This window comes from Cinclus cinclus, chromosome 16 (assembly GCF_963662255.1).
Source record: "Cinclus cinclus chromosome 16, bCinCin1.1, whole genome shotgun sequence".
Lineage (NCBI taxonomy): Eukaryota > Metazoa > Chordata > Aves > Passeriformes > Cinclidae > Cinclus > Cinclus cinclus.
In genome coordinates, this window is record NC_085061.1 from 2,850,166 (window position 1) to 2,875,238 (window position 25,073).

At 46.4% G+C, this 25,073-nt stretch overlaps 1 protein-coding gene and 1 long non-coding RNA gene across 6 annotated transcripts; one reads left to right on the forward strand and one right to left on the reverse strand.

The window, feature by feature from the left end:
* Positions 1 to 14,875: 14,875 nt before the first annotated feature.
* Positions 14,876 to 24,986, forward strand: DHRS7B (dehydrogenase/reductase 7B). 5 transcript variants are annotated; one of them, XM_062503562.1, is made up of 7 exons: positions 14,876 to 14,907; positions 19,140 to 19,315; positions 20,850 to 20,965; positions 21,625 to 21,835; positions 22,466 to 22,558; positions 23,768 to 23,920; positions 24,242 to 24,986. In XM_062503562.1, exons 1-7 carry the CDS (start codon positions 14,888 to 14,890, stop codon positions 24,445 to 24,447), a joined length of 975 nt encoding a protein of 324 aa, XP_062359546.1. In that variant the 5' UTR covers positions 14,876 to 14,887; the 3' UTR covers positions 24,448 to 24,986. The 5 variants fall into 5 exon arrangements, with proteins under 5 accessions (XP_062359546.1, XP_062359545.1, XP_062359548.1 ...); XM_062503561.1 differs by lacking the exon at positions 14,876 to 14,907 and having other exon boundaries at positions 19,122 to 19,315; XM_062503564.1 differs by lacking the exon at positions 14,876 to 14,907 and having other exon boundaries at positions 19,126 to 19,315; positions 20,862 to 20,971.
* On the reverse strand, positions 15,444 to 18,503 carry LOC134050472 (uncharacterized). Its single transcript, XR_009933696.1, has 3 exons — positions 18,274 to 18,503; positions 17,079 to 17,186; positions 15,444 to 15,686 (listed from the first exon to the last, which is right to left on the reverse strand). It is a non-coding gene; the product is annotated as an uncharacterized LOC134050472 (long non-coding RNA).
* Positions 24,987 to 25,073: the final 87 nt, after the last annotated feature.

The window sequence follows — 25,073 nt, forward strand, 5'->3', positions numbered from 1 at the left end:
AGGAAATGGGAAGACGGTGAAAAATGTTGGGATCTGTGCATCGTTTTCAGTTCGTATGTCACACACACTATAGGGTTACATAATGGCGTGAGGCAGGAGGGAAAGGATGGGAATTAAGCCGTGGTTTCTGAAGAGAGAGACCGGAGGCTTTGCAGGAGCTTCTTAGACAAGCACTGCAAACACTGTGCAACAAGGAAATAACTGGTGAAGTGCCACCACATTATCTCTCCGATCCGACTTTTCAGTACGTGCTAATCACATTCCTCGGGAGCTGTAACCTTGAAATTTTCACCTTGCAGATTTTCATACAGTGTCCAGTTTCCTCACCTGCTTCTACAGCTTGCAAGAAATAAATACAAAAATTTGTGACAGTCACCTGAGGGCTTTCCATTTCCTTCGGAAGTGCTGCTGTTTTAAAAAGAAAGCAAGGTAGGTAGTAGGAAAATTAGTTTATGATTTGTCTATAGCTAGGTTTGGTGGCAGAGCTAAGAAAAGAGCTGGGTTCGTGCCCCCAGGCTGAGGCAGCAGCAGGACATGCTGTCCTTCTGCGTGGGACACCTATAATTGTTGCATCTCCTGGCTCACACTGCTTATTAACCTCTCCCAGAAATCCTTCTTCCATGCATACTATGGATTATGCTCCAGCGATAAACCTGGAATTGCCCCACAGGTGGAGAAAAAGATGCCAAGAAGCAGGAGAGCGCCCGATTATCCTGCTGTGTACACAAATTGCACTGAATGTTTCTGAAGATTATGAGTGGAATGTGGAGGGAGGCTGTACCCTCTCTTTGACCCGATGTAATCATTAGACCTATTAGTGCAGCCTACACCTCCTAGGAAAGGAATTGGTGCTGCACATCCTTCCCGTGTTAACTCAATTTCCCGGAGAATTAACCAGTTTTCAAAAGCTGGAGTCAGAGAGAGCCAGCCTGTGAAAACCACCTAAACATCCCTCAGAAAAGAGGGAAGTTAAGGATTGCCTGCTCAAGGTGCATAGAAGGGAACAGGATGGGTGATTAGTGTCCTAACAGCATCTAATAATTATTCCCTGAATATTTTCAGTTAAACAAAGCCCCTGATATTGCTACAGTCTAAATAAAAGCAGAAAGTTATTCTTATTCTGCACCAACCTACTGTTACTAATCTGGGGCTTTTCTCCATGGTTACCACATCAAAACAGGAGATAAAGATAAAAGAGAGAATTTCTGCCAATGAAATTTAAGTCCATCTCGCTGAAAAAACAGGATACCAAAGAGACAATACATATGTTCAGTGTCCTGCAGACTGAAATTTTCACGGAGATTTCTGTGCCACTCAGTCTTGCAGAGTCTCTGTGTTTACTCTCTGTAGGGTGTGGTGTCTTATGCAGGAATAAGAACTGTGAGTTTAAATGCAACTGTTTTAAGAAACACCTACATTTTTAGTGTTTCTCTCTCAAAGAGAGAACCTTTGGAAAAATACTGATATCTCTCTCTCTCTGTCTCTCTCTCTGGCCATTTCCAGAACAATTAGCACAGGTAACTACTCCTGTCCTGGAGGTTTCTGGCCCATCTGAGGATGTAAAGAGCATCCTCAGAGCCACAAAGAACCCAAATGGAGGACACCCATCCTGGACCAGGCTTGGTAAGACCCACAGTCACTTCCCAAAGGCAACAATGTAGAAATTTGAAGATCAACTCTTAGGGGACACTTCCAAAATATTGATGTTACCTTTCAAACTAAAAGTGCACCCAAGATTTCCTTGGCACCTTATTCTCTTTTATTTATTTATTTATTTAATCTTATAAAAGGAGTTTATTTATGCCAGAAATTCATCTTGAGGTTCTTGTGGTAAATTGGAACCAGAGTAAAAATGCACTTTGTAAAACAGTGTAGAAAACACTGGCTTTTGAGATTTTTTGAGGCCAGCTCCTGATTTGGGGGGCTTGAGGCAAAACTTTACACATGTCATTAAACCCCTTGCTTTCTGTCCTGTGAAGACACCATAATTTTTTCCTATGAAATATAAGAACTTCCAACTCTACAAACACTTCTTGATTGATGCAGCCCACACACTAAAGGTGACACAACAGCACAGGGTAGCAGCCAAAACGAAACAGGAGTGGAAAATAGTGACATTTTGTCAGGTAGTGATTGTTCAAATCAGGGCCTTCTTGCTGCGCACACACACACACACACACACACACACACACACACACACACACACACACACGAGTTTACAAGTTTGCTGTAGTTCAATTTACTCTTGGGCATAGCTTGAGAATGTTTCTAGAATAAAACCTTTTGGTGCAGCAGATAGCTTGGGAAAGGATTTGCCTCTGGGGGAAGGAAACAGTTTCAATCCCTCCTGTGTCACTTGGAAGAATTTTTAATTTTAAAGCATTGATGATTATGCTAATTAGTGCTTACCCTCAAATGCCAGTGGAATATAAATGTTGATAGTAGCTAAAACACACTGCAAATGTGCAGCAGTCTTCCTCCAGAGAGTCATCTGCATTCCATGATAGCTCAGCTGGGGAGAAGCAGCATTCTTCACATGGAAAAGCAGAGTAACTGCCTCTTCTATCCATTTTATTCCAAGGTAGCACTTCTAGGCTCCTCTGGATAGCCATGAATCAACTGGTACCTCATCACTTGGGCATGCTTTGCCATGATATGTGTTAAAATATCCAATTTATTTCTCAGGTATAGGAACCTTTCCCTTTGATCAGGTGTGTGAGCAGCATCAAGGATTTGGGTGGGATTCCTCCCATAACCCTGGATTACACGTGGAGCTGGCCTAAGTTTGGACCTTCAAGAGGCTGAAGCCCCTGTCTCCACAAGTGGACTTGAAGGGGGATGTTCAGGAGCTTTGCTCCTGCAAGCACAAGGGCTCTCCATGCTAATAACCAATACAGAATACGTGAAGATTCCTCAGTACCTCTCCTGCATTTTTTCAGGCACTCTAAAAAATACAAGTTCTTCCACATTCTAAAAGGAAAGAACTTACAGAACAACTCTGCTTACCAAAACACACAGAGAAAAATATTTTAAAGCCTAAAAAGAACACCTTTACCTCTTAAAAATGACCCTATTTTTAATCTTCATGGATTTTTTTTTCCTCTGAACTCAAGCCTTTTGTCATTCAAGCATTGTAAACTTCCATCCAAGTAGTGCTTCTATTGCTTAATCCAAAGGCTTCAGAGCAGATGAAGTTGTATGTCTGGCTGCAAGGCTTAAAGCTCTGGAGATATCACATTGTGTGATTCTGCCTGAAGCTGATTGCTTCTGAATCCCTACAAAGTTCATCTGAGTTAAGGTCTGTAGGGAAACACTGGTACCTGTCATTTATCGTGGGGATGGAGTACTGACCTTGCTACAAAACCAAATGGGTTGTAAAGTCCCAGCTATACCAGCTTGTCTAAAAAGCCTTTTTTTCATTCCAGTCCATTGGTAATGGCACCGGGTAGGTGCCAGAGCATGCTTTCTACATGGTTCAGTCTTAGCATAGGACACAGAGTGATTTCTTGAATCCACAACATTCCATGATAAAGGATTGGTTCTGCTGAGCAGATGCTGCCAGAAAGATGATTGTCAGTCCAAGGACTGCAGATAGGTGGATTTCAGTGGATCAAGCTGACTTTGAACATGGTAATCAACTCCTGACATTCTCCCTTGGAATCATGGCCCCTCATATAGCAAATTTAAAGTACTGACACTAAAATTCCTGTCTGTGAGATCTTTTGCAGACCTCTTCAAAGCAATGCACAAGACTCCAAGGATTCATGGCCCATGGATTGAAAATAGTCCTAGAAAAACACAATGCCTGTGCTTATTTTTCAGAAGATCACTCGTTAGATTTCCCATCAGCACTGTCAGAGGGTGAAATCTTGGCCCCAGCTGAACTCAACAGGAATTTTGCCACTGACTTGAATGGAGCTAAAATGTCACTCCTGCTATTTGTCAAGCCAATTACATCCAGACAATACTTTAACATCTGGCTTCAAGTGAACACACAGTGCACTTCACTCCCTCAGTGTCTGAAGACAGCACAGGACGTTGGCTATCTCCATAAAAAATGAAACATTTGTTCTTGGCAAGCTGCTTGTAATGAAGAGGGGATCCATCCAGTGACATCCAGGAAGCAAGTCCCTGTTCCTTAGCCTATAGTTAGTAGCTATAGCATCAATAGATTTTCTGTCACTTTCTGGGAAGAATGTCAAAAGAACCCATCTACTGTTGCAAGTCATTCTGTTGCAAAAACTTTGTTTGGAACAGCAGATCTGGCCTCTTCTGTGGTTTTTCACAGAGGAGGGGGGTTTTCACCCAGTTCATCTGCTGTTTACCAAGGCACTGGAAGGTCCCTTGTTAGGTCAGGAGCAGCATTTCTATCTAAACCCTTCTCTGAGTATGGTGGTTGAAGGTAAGGCTGAAGGACAACTGATTATAGGAGAACAAATGGTGTGAGTTCATTTCCCTTTCTAAAAACCCACCTGAGACAAGGCAGTATTGATTTATTGCAAAATATAAAGGTTAGGTCAACCTCAAGTGGGGCACACCTTTTCCTGGTAGGAAAAAAAAACCCCTATATATAGAATTATTTGATAAGTGGTGATTAAAAAATCTATTTGAATGGGAAGCATCACAGGATCATAGATTGGTTTGGGTTGGAAAAGATAGTGAAGATTATCCAGTTCCAGGCCCATGCTGTGGAGAGAGACACTTTCTACTAGACCAGGTTTCTTCCAGCCCCGTCCAAACTGGCCTTGAACACTTCCAGAGATGGGGCATCCACAACTTCTCTGAGTCACTGGATGATGTCTGGAAGAACAGAGGTGTACAAAGAGAGGGGGCTTTTGTGCACCAGGTAGGTAGGGATCTGTTCCCAGCTCTAGTACTGCTCACCTGTGCAAAACCAGCTTCCCTTGGTCTCCTTCCATCCCCTGGGATGCAAAACCAAACTCAGTCACCAGCATCTGATGAGCCTTAATTCCCAGCACTTAAATAATTAGCTTCTCAAATGTACGAAAACAACTCTCACTTTCTGGATTAATGAAGGGAGCTGGGTTCCACTGAGCACAGCTATTATGGGGCTGCTAATGCAGTGTTTGATTCCATCAGCTGCCACTGAGCACCCCTGGGAGAGCAGGAACACAGGGAGAGCAACACTGCAGGGTTAAAGGGGAAGCCAGCAGGGGAAAAACCCTGGCAGTGCTTTGTGGATTTATGCAGAAAGAGGGATGGTTTTATTTCTGTGTCTACTGATGATGATGCCACATAACCCAGAAGAAGGCTGAAGCTCAGGGAGGTCCTTGCTTTAATCACAGGCCAGGTAAAGTCAGTTTCTGAAGCAGGGTAACAAAAATGTGGCACAAACGGAAACCTAAAGCTTAGGTAGTCACACAGCAGCTTCTGCCCAGTTTCTGTAGCTAGAGCAGTAGAGAATGGCAAGGAGCTGCAAAGGCTACAGTGGAACTGTAATGTTCTTGTCCTCTGTGTTCATTTGGCTGAGGAGCTGGTAGGAAACTAATTGCAGAAAGTCAATCTTGCCTCATTTTGGCAGGTAGAGGCATCTAAACTCTTCAAAACAAATTTCTTTCTTTGGGATCTTGGCACAGGCCTGGCAAGTTTGTTTTTCCCAAATGGAAGGAGAAGGGACAGAGGAAATGTCAGCCTGCAAAGGCTGCCTTGCTCTGCCCGGAGAGGTTTAAATTGAGGCCACATTACATGGACAACTCAACACTGTTGGGACTGTTCCCTTCCTCTCTCTGCTTCACTGCTTCCCTCTCTTGTACCTGGTATAGGGAGGAGAGAATAATTACAAAACCAGGGAATTTGAGATGTAACTGCAGCCACTCGGCAAAGTCATGCAGCTTTTCAGAGAACAGGAGATGAAAAGGCCTGGGGTGTTGACTTCCTCAAATTCATCAGCCATCAAAGAGCCCCTTCAGTACATGTCATGCTCCCCTACCCATTAGTACATCCAAATCAGTGGTCTTGCAGCCCTAGATGTGGATTTGGAGCTAAATATCTTCTTACACTGAAGTTCTCCTTCAACAATATGCCCTTGAGCGCATCCTATCTATCACATCTGCAAACCAAACCAAACCAAATCAAAACTTTTGACCTTCATAAGAAAAGTCTGAAATTGCAATGGAAGCCCTGGGTTAATCGAGAATCTTGGTGAATATGTAGCAAGAGTTGAGAGGTTAACACAGAAATTCATGGAACTGTGATGGTTTATGCAGCAAAGTTTCTGCTTCATTCAGTGCCAGGCACCAGGCACACCAGGGACCTGCAGGTGCTCAAGAGTCTCAGCACTTTCCCGAATCAGAAGCACTTCCCTAGAGGTGGTCATTCAAAATTTAAGCACCTTTGAAAATGCATGGATGCTGCTTCTCGTGTCAGGGCTTGTTGGGCCACTGACTTCAGAGGAGTAATTTAGCTGAAGCAATCAGGAAATAATTATTACAGTGGAGAGTTAAAAGACAGTAATTAAACTGTATAAATAAATAACTGAAGTGACTAAAAAAGTCCACCCAAAGCCTACTTTTGGAGCACTATTTAATGTAAATGAATCACTTAGTGGACAATACAACAATCATCTGTTCAGCTTCTATTCATTATCAAAAACAATACAGAAGGATTGGCAGGGAATAGCCATGTGCCAGAGGGAGCCCTTTAGGAAATACCACAGAATCTGGGCTGGCTTTTGTCTGTTCTTCTATTGTGTTCTGACAATGCTCTGCTAATGAATGTCCAACGTCATTTCAGTTGTCTTTTTATTTTTTTTTTCCCCCAAAACAGATCAGTGGTAGTCTTGGCCTTCCAAGGTTGCTTGTTCCTGTTGAGAAGACTTCCACACATTATATATCACTTTAGCCAAGGTCCAAGAGACTGAGGATGTGTTGTCTCAGGCCCTCTGGGAAATCCCACTGTAGGTGATGAGACAAAATCCTTTGATTTGGGCAAAAATCCATCAAGTTTTAAAGAAATCATCATGTATCTTTGAAACACGCAGTACTTCAGTGCATTGTATACTCAGTAAATTTGTCTTTTGTTACCCTATTTGAAAGGACAATAACCTCATTCTGAGAAATAAGCTGCTTTTCCACAGGGAGTATTTACACTGATCATTCCCAGCATTGTCATGGGAGTTATCTGCAGGAAGCTGCAGGCTAAAGGGAATTCCCATCAGGAATCTGGGGAGCTGAACCTACCAGGCAGACAGACACCTATGCTAGAACAAACAAAGGTAAGACTATATCAAGCATTAAAATGCTGTCATTATGCCTCAGAATTGATGATCCACAGACATTCCCATCTCTTAGGAGTTACTGGTTTGGAATAGCTCCAAGTTCACACCTGAGGGTGCAGCAGGTACCCACAGGGGTTCCCTTTTCTGACCTGGCTCCTTGCCTCACTCCTGCGTTGCTGCTGCAACTTTCAGCTCCTGCAGCGTTGCTGGCTGGACTCTGTGGAGCCCCGCAGTGCAAAATCACTGTGACAGTCTGAGTTAAAAAAAAAAAAGGGGCAACAGTGATACACTTAAGAGAATAAACAGGCTTTTCTGCTGAGAAAATGCATGTGGAATAGCACCCGGGTTTGACTTTTCAAGGCTGTCTCTGAGGTTGTTTTATTTTGTACTAAAGAAAATCTGAGGCTCTGCAGCAAATTTCTGCAGCCAGGGATGATTTCTGTCAAATCCAGTGATGGTGGAGGATGTGGGTTTCTAGTTAATGCTATCTAGAATTTGAGATAGAAATGCACACTTCATAAGATCTTGCTCCAAGCTCAGTCTTCTAAATAAAACAGAGATGGCATCATACCCTCCAGGACCTTATGCTTGCAAAATCCCCACCAAGTTTGCTGCAAGCTTGGTGAGCAGTTTGGGAATTTTACTCACAGCATGAATTCAGAATGCCTCTGAAGGTGGGACTTGAGGGTTGACAGCCCCTCTGGGGGCTATTTCTGATATTACTATTTCCAGCTTCTCCCTGTCCTTCAGCTGGAGATCACTGGGGCTGCAGGATGGGTGGCACATCTTCTCCTCTCTGTCACCGCAGTGCTCGGAATAGAATGGAACCTGAAATAATTGCTGAGCTGGATGAATACCCTGGGCTGTGTGTGGGGATGCACAGCCCAGCTGCCACCTCGGGGCAGGACTGAAACCTCTGACAGCGAGCTGGGGCAGCAACAGCCAAAATCCATCCTCCTGTAACTGCTACAGCTGTTTGGGAGGCACCAATAGTGTTACAGCTACCTCCAGACACACCAGTTCTTGGTACCTGCGAGGCCAAGCTGCCAGGCAGAGTGGTGGAAATGGGTGGTTATAGCACTCTAAAACTGCAATCCTAAGTGCTGCCCCTTCACTAGAAAAAAATCTGTCACTGGGATTGGGCAGGGAGGGAAAACTGCTGAGCTTCTGATAAACAGTTCATTTTGCAAGATCATTGCCACCGTTTGCACTAATTGCCACTTTTTTATAGCAATCTCTGTTAAAAGACGGAATTTCTCAAGTATCCTGCTGGTAGGAAAAGAAAAGCTGATTGTGGTAATGCTCAGTATATTAAAGGCATCATCCTAATTTTGGGAGAAAGAAAAACTGGAATAATTACCTTCCTTTGTTTAATAAACTTCTCCTAAAATATATATTAGAAAAAAAAATATTCAGTAAAGTTCTGTTCCTCCCTGCTCTGGTAAAGAATTCTTTTTGTTGGTCCCTCGAGTGGATACTTAAGTCAGGTCTCGCTGTAATTACACACCTCGCAGCAGTGCGGGAGACTTAATTAAGAGAGTCACTGTAGGTGTGTTGTCAGACGGATACAACCCAGTGCTGCTGGAGAAGGCACCAGCATCCAGCTGCAGTGGGCATGTTGGGGAAGAAAATTCAACTTTGCAGAGGATTTTGAGATCCTCCTGGAAAAAAAAAAAAACAAAAAACAAACAAACAAAAAAAAAAGCAGTGGACACACCCAGCAGCCTCTGCTCAAAGCCCCTCAACTCCATCATCAGGGAGTCTGTGGTTTTAAAAATCTCTCTGTACTCACCAGGAGACGCTCTGCCACACGGCAAGATTTCAGATTCTCTCCTCCCCTCCTCCCAAAAGTGTGACTCACCAGTTTCAAATGGTGACATTTCATTCCCAAACTATTCCGGGAGCAGCTGGCTCCACAGCACATGGGGATGTGGGGAGAAGGGAGGAGGGAAGGAAGAGGCAGCTTGCACAGTGAAAACCACTCATTCTCTCCCCCACACAGGTATGTTGCTTTTAAATTTCAGAACCACGTAATTTGGGACACGCTGGCAGATTCCATCGGAGGACAACAATAAAACAAACACATTTCAGGGGAAAAAAAAAAATCTGCACGCGCCAGTGATGCAATTCCCTGTCAGCCAGGAGGGGCTTGGAGAGGGGTTTGCTCTCGGGATGGAACAGACGTGAGGAAATGCCCTGTCCCCACTTCTCACCCTCCATACAACTCCAAACCCCGCAGTTCTGGGCGAATTTCTGTGTGATGCAGGGTCAGGGTTTAGTCAGCATCAATATTTTAATAACCATGAACAAATGGCATGTGCAGTGTGCATTCTCGCTGGCAACGGGAATGATAGAGAAATCCGTGTCAGCTCCCCGTCCCGAGGGGAGTTTTGTGTCACACTGCAGTCCGGCGTGGCACATGAACACAACATCCCGGATGTGCCAGCACACACGTGCAGGCACAGAATCCCAGGTTCCACAGATAATCCGAGCTAGGAGGGACCCACAAGAATCACCGAGCCCAAGTCAGACGTGAATGGCCCATCCGGAACCCGCGACCTTGGCGCTGGCAGCAGTGGCTGGTGCGGTGCCGGGGACAGGAGCGAGATTTGGGATTGTCACCCTGAGCGCGGCTGTGGGGTCAGAACAGACACACAGCCCCAGCCCCAGCCCCGTTCATTGATGCTCGCCAAAGCGCACGGGGAGGGAGCTGTGCGCGGTGCAACCCGCCGGGCACTGGCACAGCAGCCTGGCACCGAGGCACTGGGGACACCCGGCTGCAGGGACAATCCCCAGGGAGGCGACAGCCTCAGGGAGACGTGGAGGGGGCCCAGCCCCTGGTTCTCCCTGTGTGTGCCGGATTGGAGTGCCGGGAACAGGCTGTCACAGCCCAGCCCAGCCCAGCCCCGTGCATGTCTGCACAGGAAATGTTTGATTACAGCTTCATTCACCTCCTCTGCTGCCGCTGGAAAACGGGACGCTCTTCCTGTGGCTTTCTCTGCCCGGCAGCAGACCTTGCGCTGGCCAGATCCAAGCCTAATTCCTATATTTTCCTTGTGGGAGCCCCGCTGAAAGCAGTGCTCATTAAAGAAGAGGAGGATGGCTCACTGCTCGATCTAGGCATGCAGCAGCAACGACCTTGGCTAGGTACCCATCTCCTGAATACAAAAATGGATATAAAAGCAGCAATCCCCCTTTTTTAAAAAAAAAAACACCCAGTCTTCTGCTAAGGTAGGGAAAGGCAGTGGTTTGTTAAATAAATGCGTCTGTCAGGGCTGGATTTCTTTCCCAGCTTCCCTAAATGCCCTTCACCAGCAGAGAGGGGGAGGGGACCTGCTCTTTGAAGCCTTTTCCTTATGGGAATAGAAAACACGGAAAGAATTCAATTCTCTGCCACAGCCCAGCAGCACTGATCCACACTTCAAACCCCAAAGCCCGGGAGCCCGGCGGGCTGGTGGGTGCTTGGAGCCTGCAGTACCACAGATTAGCCTTGTTCGATATCCAGCATCATTAAGTGTCCCCCCTGGTGTTAAAGCACAGAAAAAGGGGCAGGAATGGAGACTGGGAAAGAAAAATTAGGAAATTCTGTGCAGAAAGAACTGCGGTTATCCAAATCTTTGATCAAAGCACCATCTAGTGAAGAACAGGCTCCTTGCAGCTGGCAGCGCTCTGGGCAGCTGCACCAACATTCGCCTTTCACCACAGATTTGCTGCTAAAAAACCCCAAATATCACCCAAATATGTAAAGCCCATGAGGGACCTGAACGAACAGGAACACGCCCCAAAAATTGCTGCCCTCTCCTTCAGTCTTTCTGAGTGGAAATGCGTTCCTCCCCTCATCTCCCACCAGAGAACCTCAACCCCCCTGCAACCCGCAGGGAACGAGGCACCACAGGAAGAGAAGGATTTCCATGTTGTAGTTTGGGAGCTAAGGAAAAGAAAAGGTAAGTGAGCGGTCCAAGGTCGTGCAGGAAGCCAGAGGCAGATCCGGTAATAGAGATCAGCCACCCTGGACCCAGGGATGCCTGAACAATAGCACAGCCTCTCCCTCTGTTGTCATTTAACTCCTTCCTGACCCACCAAAACCCAGAGAGGGGTGGGCTCTCCACTCCTCTGCCGATGCTCCTGCGGCTTTACAGCTCTTGGGGGCCCAGCCCTCAGCCAGTAGCTGCTTTCCCCCCTCCAAACCAAGAAGTAAAGGCAGTAGGGAAGGGCAGGGTTGGATATCCTGACAGCAGTGAAGCTGCAGGTAGGAAATACTTCTGTACAGTTGGCCTGAGCTGTCTCCTCATCAATTAAAACAACCACAATTAGCATATTTTAATGAAAATGGTACCTCATCTTTGCCATTTCTGTGTGTGACAAAACATCATTCTCTCCCCTGGAAGCATTCAGCTCCATTAAAATGATTGTGGAGTGTGGGGATCTTTAGCTGCAGGAGGAGAGAATATTGCTGCCTCTCCCTCTTCCCCAGTTTTTGGGTTATCGGCAAGGATTGCGGATTTGAAGCACGATCACACATCAGAAATGCAGTTTCACTAAGTCTATACTGTTCTCAGAGTGAGCTTGGAAATGCTGCAGTGCAGGCTCTGGAGGAAACAGTAATTACAAACAAACCTTACAGAAAATAGCTGGAAAAGAAAAATAATACTCAGGTAGTGGAAAAAAACTGAACTGCAATGAACTGAACCTGCAGCAAAATTCTCTTAGAGACAAGAGCTGAGAGAAATAGTGACCAACTATCCAGAGAGAGTCCTCTGAAAGGAGTTTGATGTCCTTGAATCAGAGCCCAGTTCCAAACCAGAGCCATAACTGAAGCAAAAGTTAAGTCCATCTTCTTGGGTCACTGTCTGGAAGAGACACTGACAAATCTGCAAATAGCTGCAGGGGTAAAGATTTGGAAAAGCCCTGAGAACCCCTTACTTTTCTGTTTTCCATCCTAGGTCTGTTTTTCCTGCCCCCACCATCCTAGAATGTTTTCACTGACTCCTATAAACCCAATGATGGGAGCAGGGAGGAGAGGGGGAGAGTCTGCACCTTTGTATGAGAGGCTGAGACAAGAAAATCTTTAATCCTGCCACAGCCATTTGGACATTTACATCTTCCAGCCACAGGCACTGTGAAACTGGGAGCTCTTAGTTCAAGGATGTTTTCCTTGGGGAAGGGTTTTGTTACCCTGTGGGGATTTCTGCCCAGATCGTTGCACCTAGGGTAAGCAACCAAAGCTTTTCTTACAGAAAGAAGCTACATCTTATACTCCTTGGGAAAAAAAAGTGACAAATAAGAAACCCACAGGAACTAGGGCACAAAATTGCTGCCCTAGAGATTAGGGTTAAAAGGCTGCAGATCTGCACTCAGTGATTGCAGAAAAGCAGATGTCACCAAACACAAGTGTAAACTCAAATGCTTGAATTTGGAGATTTTTTCTTTTCTCTCCCTCAGAAAAGAGCTCCTGCACTGCAAGAGGGCAGAGATAGAACAGCAGGATGTTTGTCAAGGAAGTGTTAACATGCTAAAAGGATTCCAGCCTTTGCAGTTGTGGCCTGACAAAATGAGAAAGAAAAGAGGAGAGATTTGAGTGCTAATAAAACCAACAAGCCTCGTTTTAGATTATGTGCCAACATTTACCAGTTGGAGCTTGCACAGTCTGCAAACCAGTCCTAGATTTGGGGGAGAGTCTTCACTAATGGTTCTGAGAACAAAGACATGTTGACATAAGTAAATCATCTAATCCCTATCCAGTGTGTGATGTGTCAATGAGCAGGTTTAAATCAGAGGTGAATTTCTTGCTAATGACATTAGATTAACCTAAGAAAATGGAATCCAAATAAAACCAACAAAGTCAAGCTTTACTTCAGTGACTTTTCCTCTCCAATTGCAGCTCCAGTCTGACCCTTTGCTATGTGACTTGCTGGGTACTCGGTCTCAATCAACTCTGCCAGCACCTGCCAGTCTGGGGACACAGCATTCCTGTTAAAATAAACACCTGGGAGACACAGGGGAAATGCCAGAGCAGCTTGGGCAGAGCTCTCAGGTAACTGCTTTCCTGTGCATTAAGCTACAGCTCTTGCTGCCCCCCTTGGGTGGGAAAGAAGGACTGAAGTGGCTTTTTCCATCTCTGGTTTTCAGCAGACTGAACCAACTACAGCTCCCAGTAAGGATGCCATGACATAAACCTTCTTCTGGGTTTTCTTTTTCGATTTAATTAGTATAAATAAAATTATTGATTCTTCAGTTTCATTAAGTATTGTCCCTGAAGTCAAAAAAGTGCATTATCATCCTTCCTTTCAGACAGTGATTTTTATGATGATTTTGAATTATTTTCTCATATTTTCCCTGAAATATTGATTCCTTACTAATGATGAACCGGCACTGAAGCTTTGAAATAATTTCAGTGTTTTCCCTATTAAGAGTAGAGGAGAAGAAAAAAGTTACCACAAAAATTGATGATAAAACCATCTTTCAAAGAACTTATGCAAAAAGCTGCCCTTTATCTCACTCCTGCCCATGGGGAAAGACATCTGGAATTAACTGCCCTGGGAAACATTTAAGTGTCTCTGACTGCCTCTGTAAATGTCCCTTCTGCTCACAAACACCTTCACAAAGAGATGGAGAAACTCCCCGTGCCTTTCCTTCCTCAGGGCAAGAGTCCTGACACATTTGGACTTTGGGCTTTTGGGATCATTGGAGCCAGGTTTGTGCCACAGCTCTGGCAATTCTCCATGGCTCTTATCAGTGCCAGCACCCGAGCCAGGGGATTTAAAGCTGCACAACCTGCAGCACATTCAGGCCCCATTTCAGCACAAAGCTCATGGAAAAGCAGAGAAATCGGGTTTTTCCCCATCATGGATTTGAAAGAGGCTCTGCAAAATGTCTATTTTCGAGAAAATGCCTATTTTCTCCTACAGGAATTGACTGTTGTTCCTCACAGTCACACCTGGCCCAGAGTCCTGTCCTGTGCCAATGCCACTCTCAGGCACAGCGTGGAATTTTGGGGGTGTCCTGCGCAGGGCCAGGAGTTGGTGACCCGTACCGGTCCCTTCCAACAGAGCTTTTTCTGTGATTATTCCTGATCTTCAGTTTTCATGTGGAGATATCAAAGAGAACAGAACTTAGGTCGGTGTAAAACAGTGACCATTGCAGCTGGGAATTCGGAATGTGCAGGGACAGGTCGGAGATGGACCAGGATCTGCTCCGTGGGGCCCAGCAATGGCACAAGAAGAATGGACACAAACTAATGCCCAGGAAATTCCAGCTAAACATGAGAAACTTCCCCGTGCAGTGCCCGAGCTCTGAGCAAAGAGCAGAGAGGGTGTGGAGCCTCCCTCACTGGGGATATTCCAGAGCAGCCTGGATGAAATCCTGTGCCGTGCTCTGGGATGGCCCCGCTAAGCAGGGAGGCTGAACCCGTGCTCCACAGTCCCTTCCAGCCTGACACCTTTGGGATTTGGGGATTCTGGAACTGAGGGCAATGCCCACCGGGGGGACCCCGAGAGAGCGGAACCCCTGGTTGGCAGCGCCCGTCCCCGGCTGGGCTGCACAGGCGGGCGGACAAGTGAGGGCAGCCGCTCTCTGGCAGCGACTTCCGGTCGGCGTCACGGTGGAGTGGGTCCGGGCGGAAGTGCCCCGGCCCCACTTCCGGCGGTGGCCATGGTGACGGCGGCGGCCAGGTGGGGACAGGGAACGACAGGAGGGGACTGGGAGGGACAGGGAACCCCCAGGAGGGGCTGGGGGGGGCTGCGGGTGCGGCCCTGAGCTGGGCGAGGGTCTGGGAAATGCGGGAGAGGTTGGGGGAACGCGGCTCTGGTGCGCGCAGGGACACCCAGCGCTCTCCGGGACAGAGTTCACCGCTGGTACTGCCATTAAATACCTAATTATAGATAAATAGGGAGACAGCCGGCGGTCATGTTCTCATGGAGGTTTAGGTGGTTCTCGATTTGGTAAATGTCTGCCAAATGCTTTCTTTGGAACAAATGTTTCGGTTTTCTAATCAGGCCACCTCTGTTTCTTTCTGTTTTAAACACCAATAGAGGAATTCCGCGTGGGAAGGTGGAATTACAGTTTGTAACTGAGTAAAAGTGGCAGGAAGATTAATGAGAAGACGATTTAATAGAATCCTAGGCTGGTTTGGGTTGAAAGGACTTTAAATCCCATCTCATTCTACCCCTGCCGTGGACAGTGACACCTTCCACCAGATCAGGTAGAAGACCAGATAATCTCTCAAGTCCAGGCTGGTTTTTTGGGTGCTGGAAACATATTTTTTCCTCTCTTGCTGCACCATGGGTTGAAATTGTTGTTTTTGCATAACAGTTGTGGAAGAACTTAGGATGCACTGAATGACTGCTGAGATACAACAGAGGGTTTCCTTAGGTGATGCTTCAGGTAATGCCTGGGTGGCAGTTTTCTTTTGAGAATTCCAGCTGGGTTGTCGTTTTCCATCTCCTGTTTCCTGTTTGGAAGGAGAAGCTCTGCCCAGTTGCTGCATTCCTCCTTAGGAATTTTTACTGGTTTCAGAAGTTTGAGTTCTGTTCTATCTCCTCAGTCTGGGGGTTAAATTCCCCCCCCACCCTCCATTGGAAAGGTCAGAGCCTGTATTCCCAAGGTTTGTTTTTAGAGGCAACCCTTGGCTGAGCTGGCATTGGACGCTTGCTTGGCTCACTGCCATTTCCAAATTTAAGTCGGGGCTGTCCTGCTCCAGGACTGAGGGAGCTCCAGCTCAGAGTCACTGCAAGTGAGCCCCTTTCTCAGGTAGGACATTGTGCTTTCTTCACACTAAAGTCCTCACTCAAGCCTAGAGGAGCTGTGCTTTTTTCCTTAGGAAAACTTGTTTTTTTTCCCCTTCCTGTTATCCCCCCAAGCGTTGGATTTGGGAATGCAGCCTCCCAGTTGCTGCCATTTGTCACGTAAAGGACAATGTGATTCTGGGAGCCTGAAGCTGCAGAATTAGTGTTGTTTGGGGAAGCTTCCAGGGGTTTGGTTCTTTAGAACCTGGTCTCATCTTTGCTGCCTTTAGTGCACTCTTGTCCTTACTCATTAATGTCCTTGTTCCTTCAGAAACCATTGTCCTGGCTTTTATAGGAGAAATCCAGTTCTGTTTTAAGGGGAAAGTTCTGGGTTTATTTTTAATTGGATAAATGTGATTTATTCTATGGGAAGCCTTCCAAAAGTTTCTTATCACCTGTATTTGCTCACAGTATGAGTTCTTATTTCTACTCTCTAATAACCTGCATGTTCCAATCCTGCCTTTTGGGCTGGAGAATTGGGAATTCCAGGACTTGGTTTGCACCAGTTAATGAGCAGTGGCTTCTCCCATTCTGAAACCTGGTGTTATAAACATTACCTGCTAATAAAAGGGATTTTTTTTTTCAGCGTGAATACTCAAATTATTGAACAAAGGTGGTAGTGGGGTCTCAGACCTTTGAGCAGGAGGCCTATGATAGTCAGCTCATCTCAAATTAGGTGTGGAACCCATGTGTTCCCCACCCTCACCCCTGTTTTTAATGTGACACAGCATTACCTGCTCTGGGTGTCTTTGGCTGCTTCACTGTTACCTAAAGTTGGGTTTGTGGTCAAAGCAAGTAATGAAATCAAAGCAAAACTTGTTCCTGTAGGTCTGAATTGCTACAGAAGTTCCCCTGTCCCAAATAATTTATTCAGCTGGGTTGTCCTCTCTCTCAAGTCTGATTGAACTGAGATTTTGTTTTGTTTTGTTTTTTTAAGAGGCCATTTGAGCACCTTAGAAGGTGTTGCATCTGCATGCCCCAATATAAAGAGATTTACATCTCTGATTGGCAAATCCTTCTCTCCCTTATCCCATATTTCCCCTCCCCAGGGCTGTTACCTCTTGGTTCAGACTCCAGCCTGGAAGCTGCCAGAGCAGGATGTTGCTCCTGCCTGGGTTCTTGGTTTGCTGCAGCCCTCAGGCAGAGGTGGACAATCTGCTCAGTTCCTGTGTATAACATGGAGGAAAAGGAAAGAAAACAATAAAAGACTTGGAAATATTTTTTCAGATCTTAGTGTGCTTTACTTAGGTGCCAGGAAAGCCCCCTCTTCCCAGTTATCTTTTCACCTGCATTTCACTGAAACCAGACCAGGGCCAAATTTTTCCACTTCATGAAGGAAGTGCCACTGCACCTGTCAGCTCCCACTTTGGAAATAATCAAGGGGCCTAAACGTGGGCTGAAGGGTTTTTTTTTATTCCAGAATGTCCTGTAAGCCCAGTGTCAGCACAGCACCTGTTGTCCCTGCCTACACCTCGTGTTGAGAATCTCAAGAGACCTTTGAAAGAGCAAGAAAGGGGAATCATAAAAAAGGCAGCTGCTTTCAAGGACCAGCTGAGCATAAACCAGTCAGGTTCTCATCCAGCCTGAAAATCCAGTGGCCTTGTGTCAAAACATCTCTTTCCCAGGAATTATTTTTGGGGAAGATCCATTCTCTTATGTCAAATGAACTGTACCAGTTCCTGGCTGCAAAACCAGTACAAAATACACCCTGTGTGTACTCCCTCAGCACAGGGGTGGAGGAATAAGATGCTTTGCAGTGGCCTGAGCTGAATCCTCCTTTTGGGTTTCTGCTTTCCCACTCTGGGTACACTCCCTGTGCCTGGGGGAGCTGCTGTTCTGATGTCTCCCTGCATTATCCACAGTGGATCACACCAGGAAGGAATTCAGAGAGACTCGAGTCAGTCTGGGAATGGGAGGCTCCAAAGGACCCCAGGAGGAGTTGTGCTCTAACTTGATGGCTTTGGTATTAGACCTTGCCAGGTTTATTTAGAGCTGTCTTTATGTGTTATTTTATTGTGTTCCACCTGTACCCCCAGAAATACTTATTTTATTCAGTTCACTACTATTTCAGCAAGCTGTTCACTGAGCAGCTATTTGAGGAATTCTCTCCAAGCCCCTGATGGATATCTGGAAGAGCCTGACATTTTCCACATTAGCTCTCTTCCATGGCATGCAGAGCCTCTGCTATCCCCTCAGTTCCACACAAGCTCAGTCCTACTCAGTGACTGAATTCTGCCTTAGCATTGTAATTACCTCTTGTTCTGTGCTTCTCGTGCTGTCCTTTTGTTTGAAGGAGCACAAGTTGTGTGCCCAGAATTTCCCAGTATCTTCCCAGTAAAGGCCTGTCTTGCATTTCACTGCCTGCAGGAGAAAGGAGAAGGGAAGGGAAAATACCCTGATGTTTGGTTTTGACCCAGAAGATTTCAGGAAGGGGTTGCAGTTCATTTTATTCTTACACCAAGCTTTGATAAAAGCTCGGGGATATTTTCAGAGGGAAAATTAGTGGCCTTTTCACAGAAGTCTCACTTGTTCTTTGGCTCTGTAGTAAGCTGTCACATAAACTACTCCGTTGAAGGAATGGCTTAGCAAGGAGATTAGGGCTATGCTTTAGTATCAGAATCCAATTCCAGGATGAGATTTCAGTGTGTTAAGCAAATAACTGGCTCAGAGAGAAAAACTGGAGCCTCCAAAGGACAGACTGGCTTATATCCATCTGGGATAACACACAGTAACTGATCTCTGGCTTGCAGATACTCTGGTACTGGCTGTACTAGAGAAATCTGAACAGTTTTATCCCAGTCCTGGGGAACTTCCACATAAGAGGGTAAATTTAGGGCAAAACATGGGAACAGCATCCCTGAACTCAAGTTTGTTACATGACAGCTGCCAGGATGCAATCCCAAGTGTCCTGCTGGGATGTTCACATTACTGTTTAAATGCTTAAAATTACATACTGATGTGAACTTTCCAAAGCCTAAACGAAAGGACGAGAAAATCTGCTGAAGACACAAAGGTATCTTGGTACTTTATTGGTGATCTAAAGCAGGGTTAAGAAAAACAACTTCAAAATATTTTCTTCATGGTGAGATGATCTCTTTCCTTTCATCCTGTTGCTCTAGGAAGACAGTTCAGAAAGGAAAGCTCATGGATTTCACAAGCACTGTCATCATCCCGCTGCTTTTTGGCAGCTTGGGGATCTTTGCGCTGTTCCGGCTGCTGCAGTGGATGCGGATGCGAGCCTACCTGCAGGAAGCAGTGGTGGTGATCACAGGGGCCACCTCTGGCCTGGGGAAAGGTATGGACCCTAAGCAGGGCACCAGGAGAAGGACAGGCAGGGGGCTGTGGCAGGAGCAGCTCTTGGAATAAAAGAGTAATGAGCTAAAAGTTCCTGTGGATCTGAGTTTTGAGAGACGTGGCTCCCACCCGAATTATAACCACAGCCAGAGCAGATTTGGATGCAAAAAAGTCTCAGCATTTGGTAGAGAAAATTTTAATCATCTTGTATAAACTGGAGCTCATCAAAGCAAGGAATTAGATGCTGTTCTTGTGCTGTCAGGGGTCTTTTCCCTAAATCCTGAAAAAGTCAGGAAGCCAAATTATTTCTCTCAAACCTCCCAGAAGTGGTGTTCTGCATTCATGCACTTCCAGCTTCTCTGCCAGACTTTCCACTCCTTCTCCTTCCTTGTCTCTCACCCTAAGTTAAGGTACCTTTCCTCTCATGGTACAAATCCATCCATTCTAAAGTCAAACTCTTGGCATTATTAACACCAGGGAGCATTTTTTTCCAACTGAAACTTATGCTTTGCTTCAGTGGCTACATTCTCTAATTCTGCTTTCTATAATTGCTTTAAAAGCTGCTTGAAGAGAAGACAAGGTGCTCTCTGCTATCAAGGCCTTTCATTAGGATGAGTACATTTAAAGAACAAATAGAGCTTTAATTGATGCTGCCTTTGCATGTGAGTTTTTCCCTAAGGACAGGGGTGTTCAGGAACTGGTCAAAGGAGATGAACTGGTTCTCTCTGCCTGCCTCAACCAAAGAGTGGGAGTGGTAAAGGATCTTGTACTTCTCATCAACAAGAGAGGAAATTAGTATTCCAGGAGAGACCTTCAGCTGGAGCTCTGTCTGTACTTTGGAGTGCAGAGACTTCCACCTTTGTACAGTAAAGTTTCCTCCCTTATTGACTCATTTGCAAGATCTTTTACAACTGCCCTTACTCCTAGTTATTAATACACCAGACCACCTCTAATTACTGTGTGTTCATTGCCATCCACTGTCATCCCTTGTGCAGTTTGTCCCTCTGGCTCCCAGAGGGGACAGGAACATGCAATTAGGAGGACAATAGCCTGGCATCCCTTCTCCAGGCTTCTCCCAGTGAAGAGAATCACCTTGGTGAAACCATTAAATCCCAGGCTCCCAGAACCTCTGGAGGTGTTCATTAAAATTGAAACTCCTAAGATCTGTGTTAGATGACACACACAAGGTAACTGTGGTCCCCCTTAAGAAGGGCATAAAGTAAAAAAATGAAGAGGCATGGGTGAATTTGACCAGCTGAGGGGGAGGATGTGTAAACAGCACAATAAGTGTGTAACCAGCACAGTATCCGTGAGCACAGCAGCTGCCTCAGCACGAGCATGTGTCTGTCACAGTCCCAGGAGAGTGGGACATGGCTGTGACCTTGCTGTAAATCAGCCTGGCCATCACACAGCAGCAATAAAGCCACCTCAGACCCTGCCAGCAAACAGCAATTTTAGCTATCACCAGGTCTGATGTGGATCTGTCCTTTGTCTGGTACTCACATGCCTACTTTTCTCTCTTGCTTCCTCCACAGAATGTGCCAAAGCTTTCCATGCAGCTGGCTCCAAGCTGGTGCTCTGTGGCAGAGACAGTGAGAAGCTCAAAGAGCTGGTGCAGGAGCTTTGTGCTGTGAAGAATCACCGTAAAAACGTGAGTGTGGGACAAGGACAGGCCTGTGGGCTCATGTGACCTGGATTTCTGCTTGGGTTGTTGCAGAAGTTACAGAATTGCCTGTGGGTTGTTCTCTTGAGCAATAGGAAAAATGCAACTCTGTGGTTAGGGATAGATACTGATACAGAAGTACACTGAGGTGGCACGTCATTCCTTGTAAAAACCCCACAAGAAAAAGCCCTCTTGGCTAGAAATGGAAGTGAAAGCACATGAGGGCAGAGTGCCCAGACCCCTTACACCTGCACCTCATACACTGAATCTGGAAAAGTGACTTTCTTTCTGTTGGCTTAAATTTTTTATGTCTATGTCTGCTGACAGTGGCTAGGAAAGGTACTGCTGGCTTCTGCAGAAAATACATGGGTTACATTTTGCCTTTTTCAGATGCATTTCCCTGAATACAACAACAGGAAACTTTAGTACTTGAGGAAGATCTCCCTTGTCCCTTTCCTAAGCTCAGGGATAAGGAACAGGCTACAAGAGCAGAGAAGGATGAGCACAACCTGCTTCTGTCATGAATTCCTGCCACCTGGAACTGCTGCACTGTGGTTGCACAGGGTCTGGATGGCCCTGCTCCTGTGCTTCCAGAGCTGGCACATCCAGCACTGAACTGTATTTTGCTAACTTTAGTTTATTCACAGACACATGAACCTCACCCTGTGGTGTTTGACCTCTCGGACACCAAAACTGTGGTAAATGCTGCTGAGGAGATCCTGAAGACCTTGGGTCACGTGGACATCCTGATCAACAATGCTGGCATCAGCTTCCGAGGCACAATTGTGGACACAGGACTGGATGTGGATAAGAAAGTGATGGAAACAAATTACTTTGGACCTATAGCCCTCACCAAAGGTACCTGTGACCCACAAGATTTGGCTGATGCCTCTGCAGACCAGCACAACTAAGCAGAGCTTCACTTGTGTTTGTAATTGTACGGCACAGGGTGAAGGGAGGTTTGGGGTTATGGGCAGGCTTGAGGGTATGACTGTGTGGGAAATACCCCACTGGAGATGATCCCTGGTTCCATCTCCTGCCTCTAGCCTGGCAGGGACTTGGGAAGAGGTCCAGTTATCCTGTCTGTACTGACAGAACACTGGAGAATGTGGTGGGGGTTCCAGTGGAGCTGCAGCTTTCCTGGGAAGCTTTGATTACACAGAAAGCTCAGCCTGGAGGGTGTCAGCTGCAGGAAATGGGAAGATGTTCTGGGGGCAGGAAAAGCAAGTCCTGCTGCTCACTCTGTGGGAGATCAGAGTCACCACAGCGGCCCTTGTGCAGCCTCTGGCACAAGGAATCCTCTCACAGGTGAATGTCCCAGCCAGACACAGCTTCAGTCAGAGGCATCCCAAGCACTGTCCCAACCCCTGCACTGAACAGGGATCTTGTAATTCCCTTCAGCATCTCTGAGAGCTCTGAAAGCTTTGATTCTTGACAGCAGCAATGGCAGGAGTGTTGTCTGAATGGGTCTTTTCTGTCCTTTGCTAGCACTTCTCCCCTCCATGATCAAGAGGAGACAAGGCCACATTGTGGCCATCAGCAGCGTGCAAGGCAAAATAAGCATTCCTTTCAGATCTGCATGTAAGTACCTCCACAGAAGATGGGAAAGACATATTTGGGGCACCAGGCTGAATAAATACTTGGCTTCTGCTTCCACATTTAGCTCTCTGTGGAATTGGCTGTGTGCAGGGAAGGCAGAGCTGTGCATCACCCTCAATGGGGTCACAAACCACTGACAGCACTCTTCAAACCAAAATCTTAGCTCTCTCCTGAAGTTTTTAAGGGATGGAGAAGGAGAATACATTTTGAAAACAGCTTGATACTCCTGTCTTAACACTTGAGAGTCACCATAATTCCATAATCTTACAGTATTTTATCCTTGTCATTTGTGTGCATTATCTCCTCTTAAGAGCAGGAATTTTTTGTTTTAATAAATTATGAAGTACAAACAATGCCAGAACAAAATGCCAGAAAACCCTTAGTGCTAAATCAATTATGACAAGAAATATTGCTGGGATTATTGAACAAAAAAGCCTTTTGAAAGATGGATGAACTAAGAGGAGAGCATTTGACACACCAGCATCTGTAAATCACTGAAAGTAAACACCAGAAGTAGAGTGGTGATGGCATACAATGGGTCAGGAATGATGCTGAGTGGGGGACAGCCCAGAATGTCTGAGCCATGGGGTTTTGCAGGTGATGTGGGTGTAGTTGCTCCAGGAAGTGTGTTCTGAGGAGCTGCCAGAGCCACGTAGATCTCTGGTGCTGCTGTACTGATGGTGGCAGTCACAGGCAGTGACCAAAAGGAGTCACTCAACCATTTCACGGGGGAAAATTCTGCCCTAGGCCACGCTTCCCTGCTCTGCCTGCCTGGGTGATGTGGTGTTGCCATGTGTGCAGCCAAGCCCTGAACCTGTTCTGCAAGTCCCCAGTGCTCAGCACGTGCAGGGCAGCCAGCTCTGCCTTCCAAAGGTTTTGGGTCTCCTCTATCAGGAGTGGGAGGCAGCTTGGGTTCACTCTGGAGTGCTTTGGCAGGGCTGTGATATTAAGCTCAGGATCCCAGCCAGTTTTCTACTTGAGTTTATGTTTTGTCTTCCTAAATTGCCTCTGACTCCCACTACCTGTTGCTGTCATTCACTAAACAAAAAAAACAAAACAAACATAGAGGCTGGGGAACAGTTCTTGGGTTCTTGCTGAGGAATGGCTGCATTGCAGTGAAAAATCCATTCAGAAAGTGAAAATTCCTTCAGCTCCTCCTCCTTGGCGCACAATCCTTTTCCTGTTTTCCAGATGCTGCCTCTAAGCATGCTACCCAGGCCTTCTTTGACTGTCTGCGAGCAGAGGTGGAGCAGTATGACATTGAAGTGACAGTTGTGAGCCCTGGATACATCCAGACAAACCTGTCCCTCAACGCTGTCACAGCGGATGGATCTCGCTATGGAGGTGAGATACCACTCACTGCCCTATTTTTAAAGCATCTCCAAGTTATTATAAGGTGTGTTTGCAACACCTAGCCTCTGGTGGGGACACAGATTAGCCCTGAAGGTTCAAAAACCTTGGATGCAAGGTAGGGACAGCAAGCCCCAAAATTTAGCCTTCCCAGACTGCAACTATTGTCTTCTGGGCCAACCATGAGGAACACCTGCCTGTGCTCCCAGAGCTGGAGTAAAAACCAAAGCAAGCAGCCATGTGCAGGTAGAACAGTCCTGGGAAGGGCACTTGACTGAGGCTTTACACGGTGCTCACTCAGCTTTCCCTTGGCAGTTATGGACAAGACCACGGCCGAGGGACAGACGGCGGCCGAGGTGGCTCAGGTGGTTCTCAGTGCAGTGGGACAGAAGAAGAAGGAAGTTCTTGTGGCTGGCCTGACCCCCTGCCTGGCTGTCTACCTGAGGAACCTCTGCCCCAGGCTCTTCTTCACCTTAATGGCATCTAGAGCAAAAAAGGAGAGAAAAGTAAAGGGCTCTTAAGAGTTCAGCTCCCCTGAGCAGGGAGAGGCTGAGCCCCTGCAGTCAGCTGGGACATCACTAGAGGTGCTCCTGCAGGAAAATCCTTTCTCAAAATGCTGTTTACCATTGCATGGAGACTGGGAAGTGGTTTCCCCCACACTGCTGGAAGACAGCACCTAAACCTCAGCTGGAGAAGGAAGGGTGCTTGGACAATGGGGGGAGAGTTGAGGCTGCAGGGGAGGGGTCAGGGGAGCATTGCAGCTGGGGAGCCCCTGGCTGGGAGACACCTCACCTCACTGCAGGCATGCTCAGCTTTACTGGCCTGCTACAAATAAAACCCACCTGTTCTGCCTTCACACCAGCAGACCTTGGCTGTCCCCACCCCTGTGAAATACAGTCCTCAGCTGGGAGCTCTCTCTGGGAGCTGGGAGCAATGATCAGTGTCTCATTGCCACTCCTTCCAGTCTGATCCAGGACATGCTGCTTGCAGTGGGAAACTTCACAGCCTCTTCCTGTTAACGTGCCAAGTCAGCTGATAAATTAAGCTCAGTTGAATGCCACTTTAAAAGTAACTGATGTACAATTTGGGTGTATTTGGCCATCATTTTGCCTGTCTGAATCATGCCCTGCTGATGTACTGGGACAGT

Coding starts and splice junctions, on each gene's coding strand:
- DHRS7B (XM_062503562.1), top strand. CDS start 14,888: ATGGTGACGGCGGCGGCCAG. Junction 14,908..19,139: donor ATGGTGACGGCGGCGGCCAG/GTGGGGACAGGG, acceptor CTGTTGCTCTAG/GAAGACAGTTCAGAAAGGAA. Junction 20,966..21,624: donor TGAAGAATCACCGTAAAAAC/GTGAGTGTGGGA, acceptor GTTTATTCACAG/ACACATGAACCTCACCCTGT.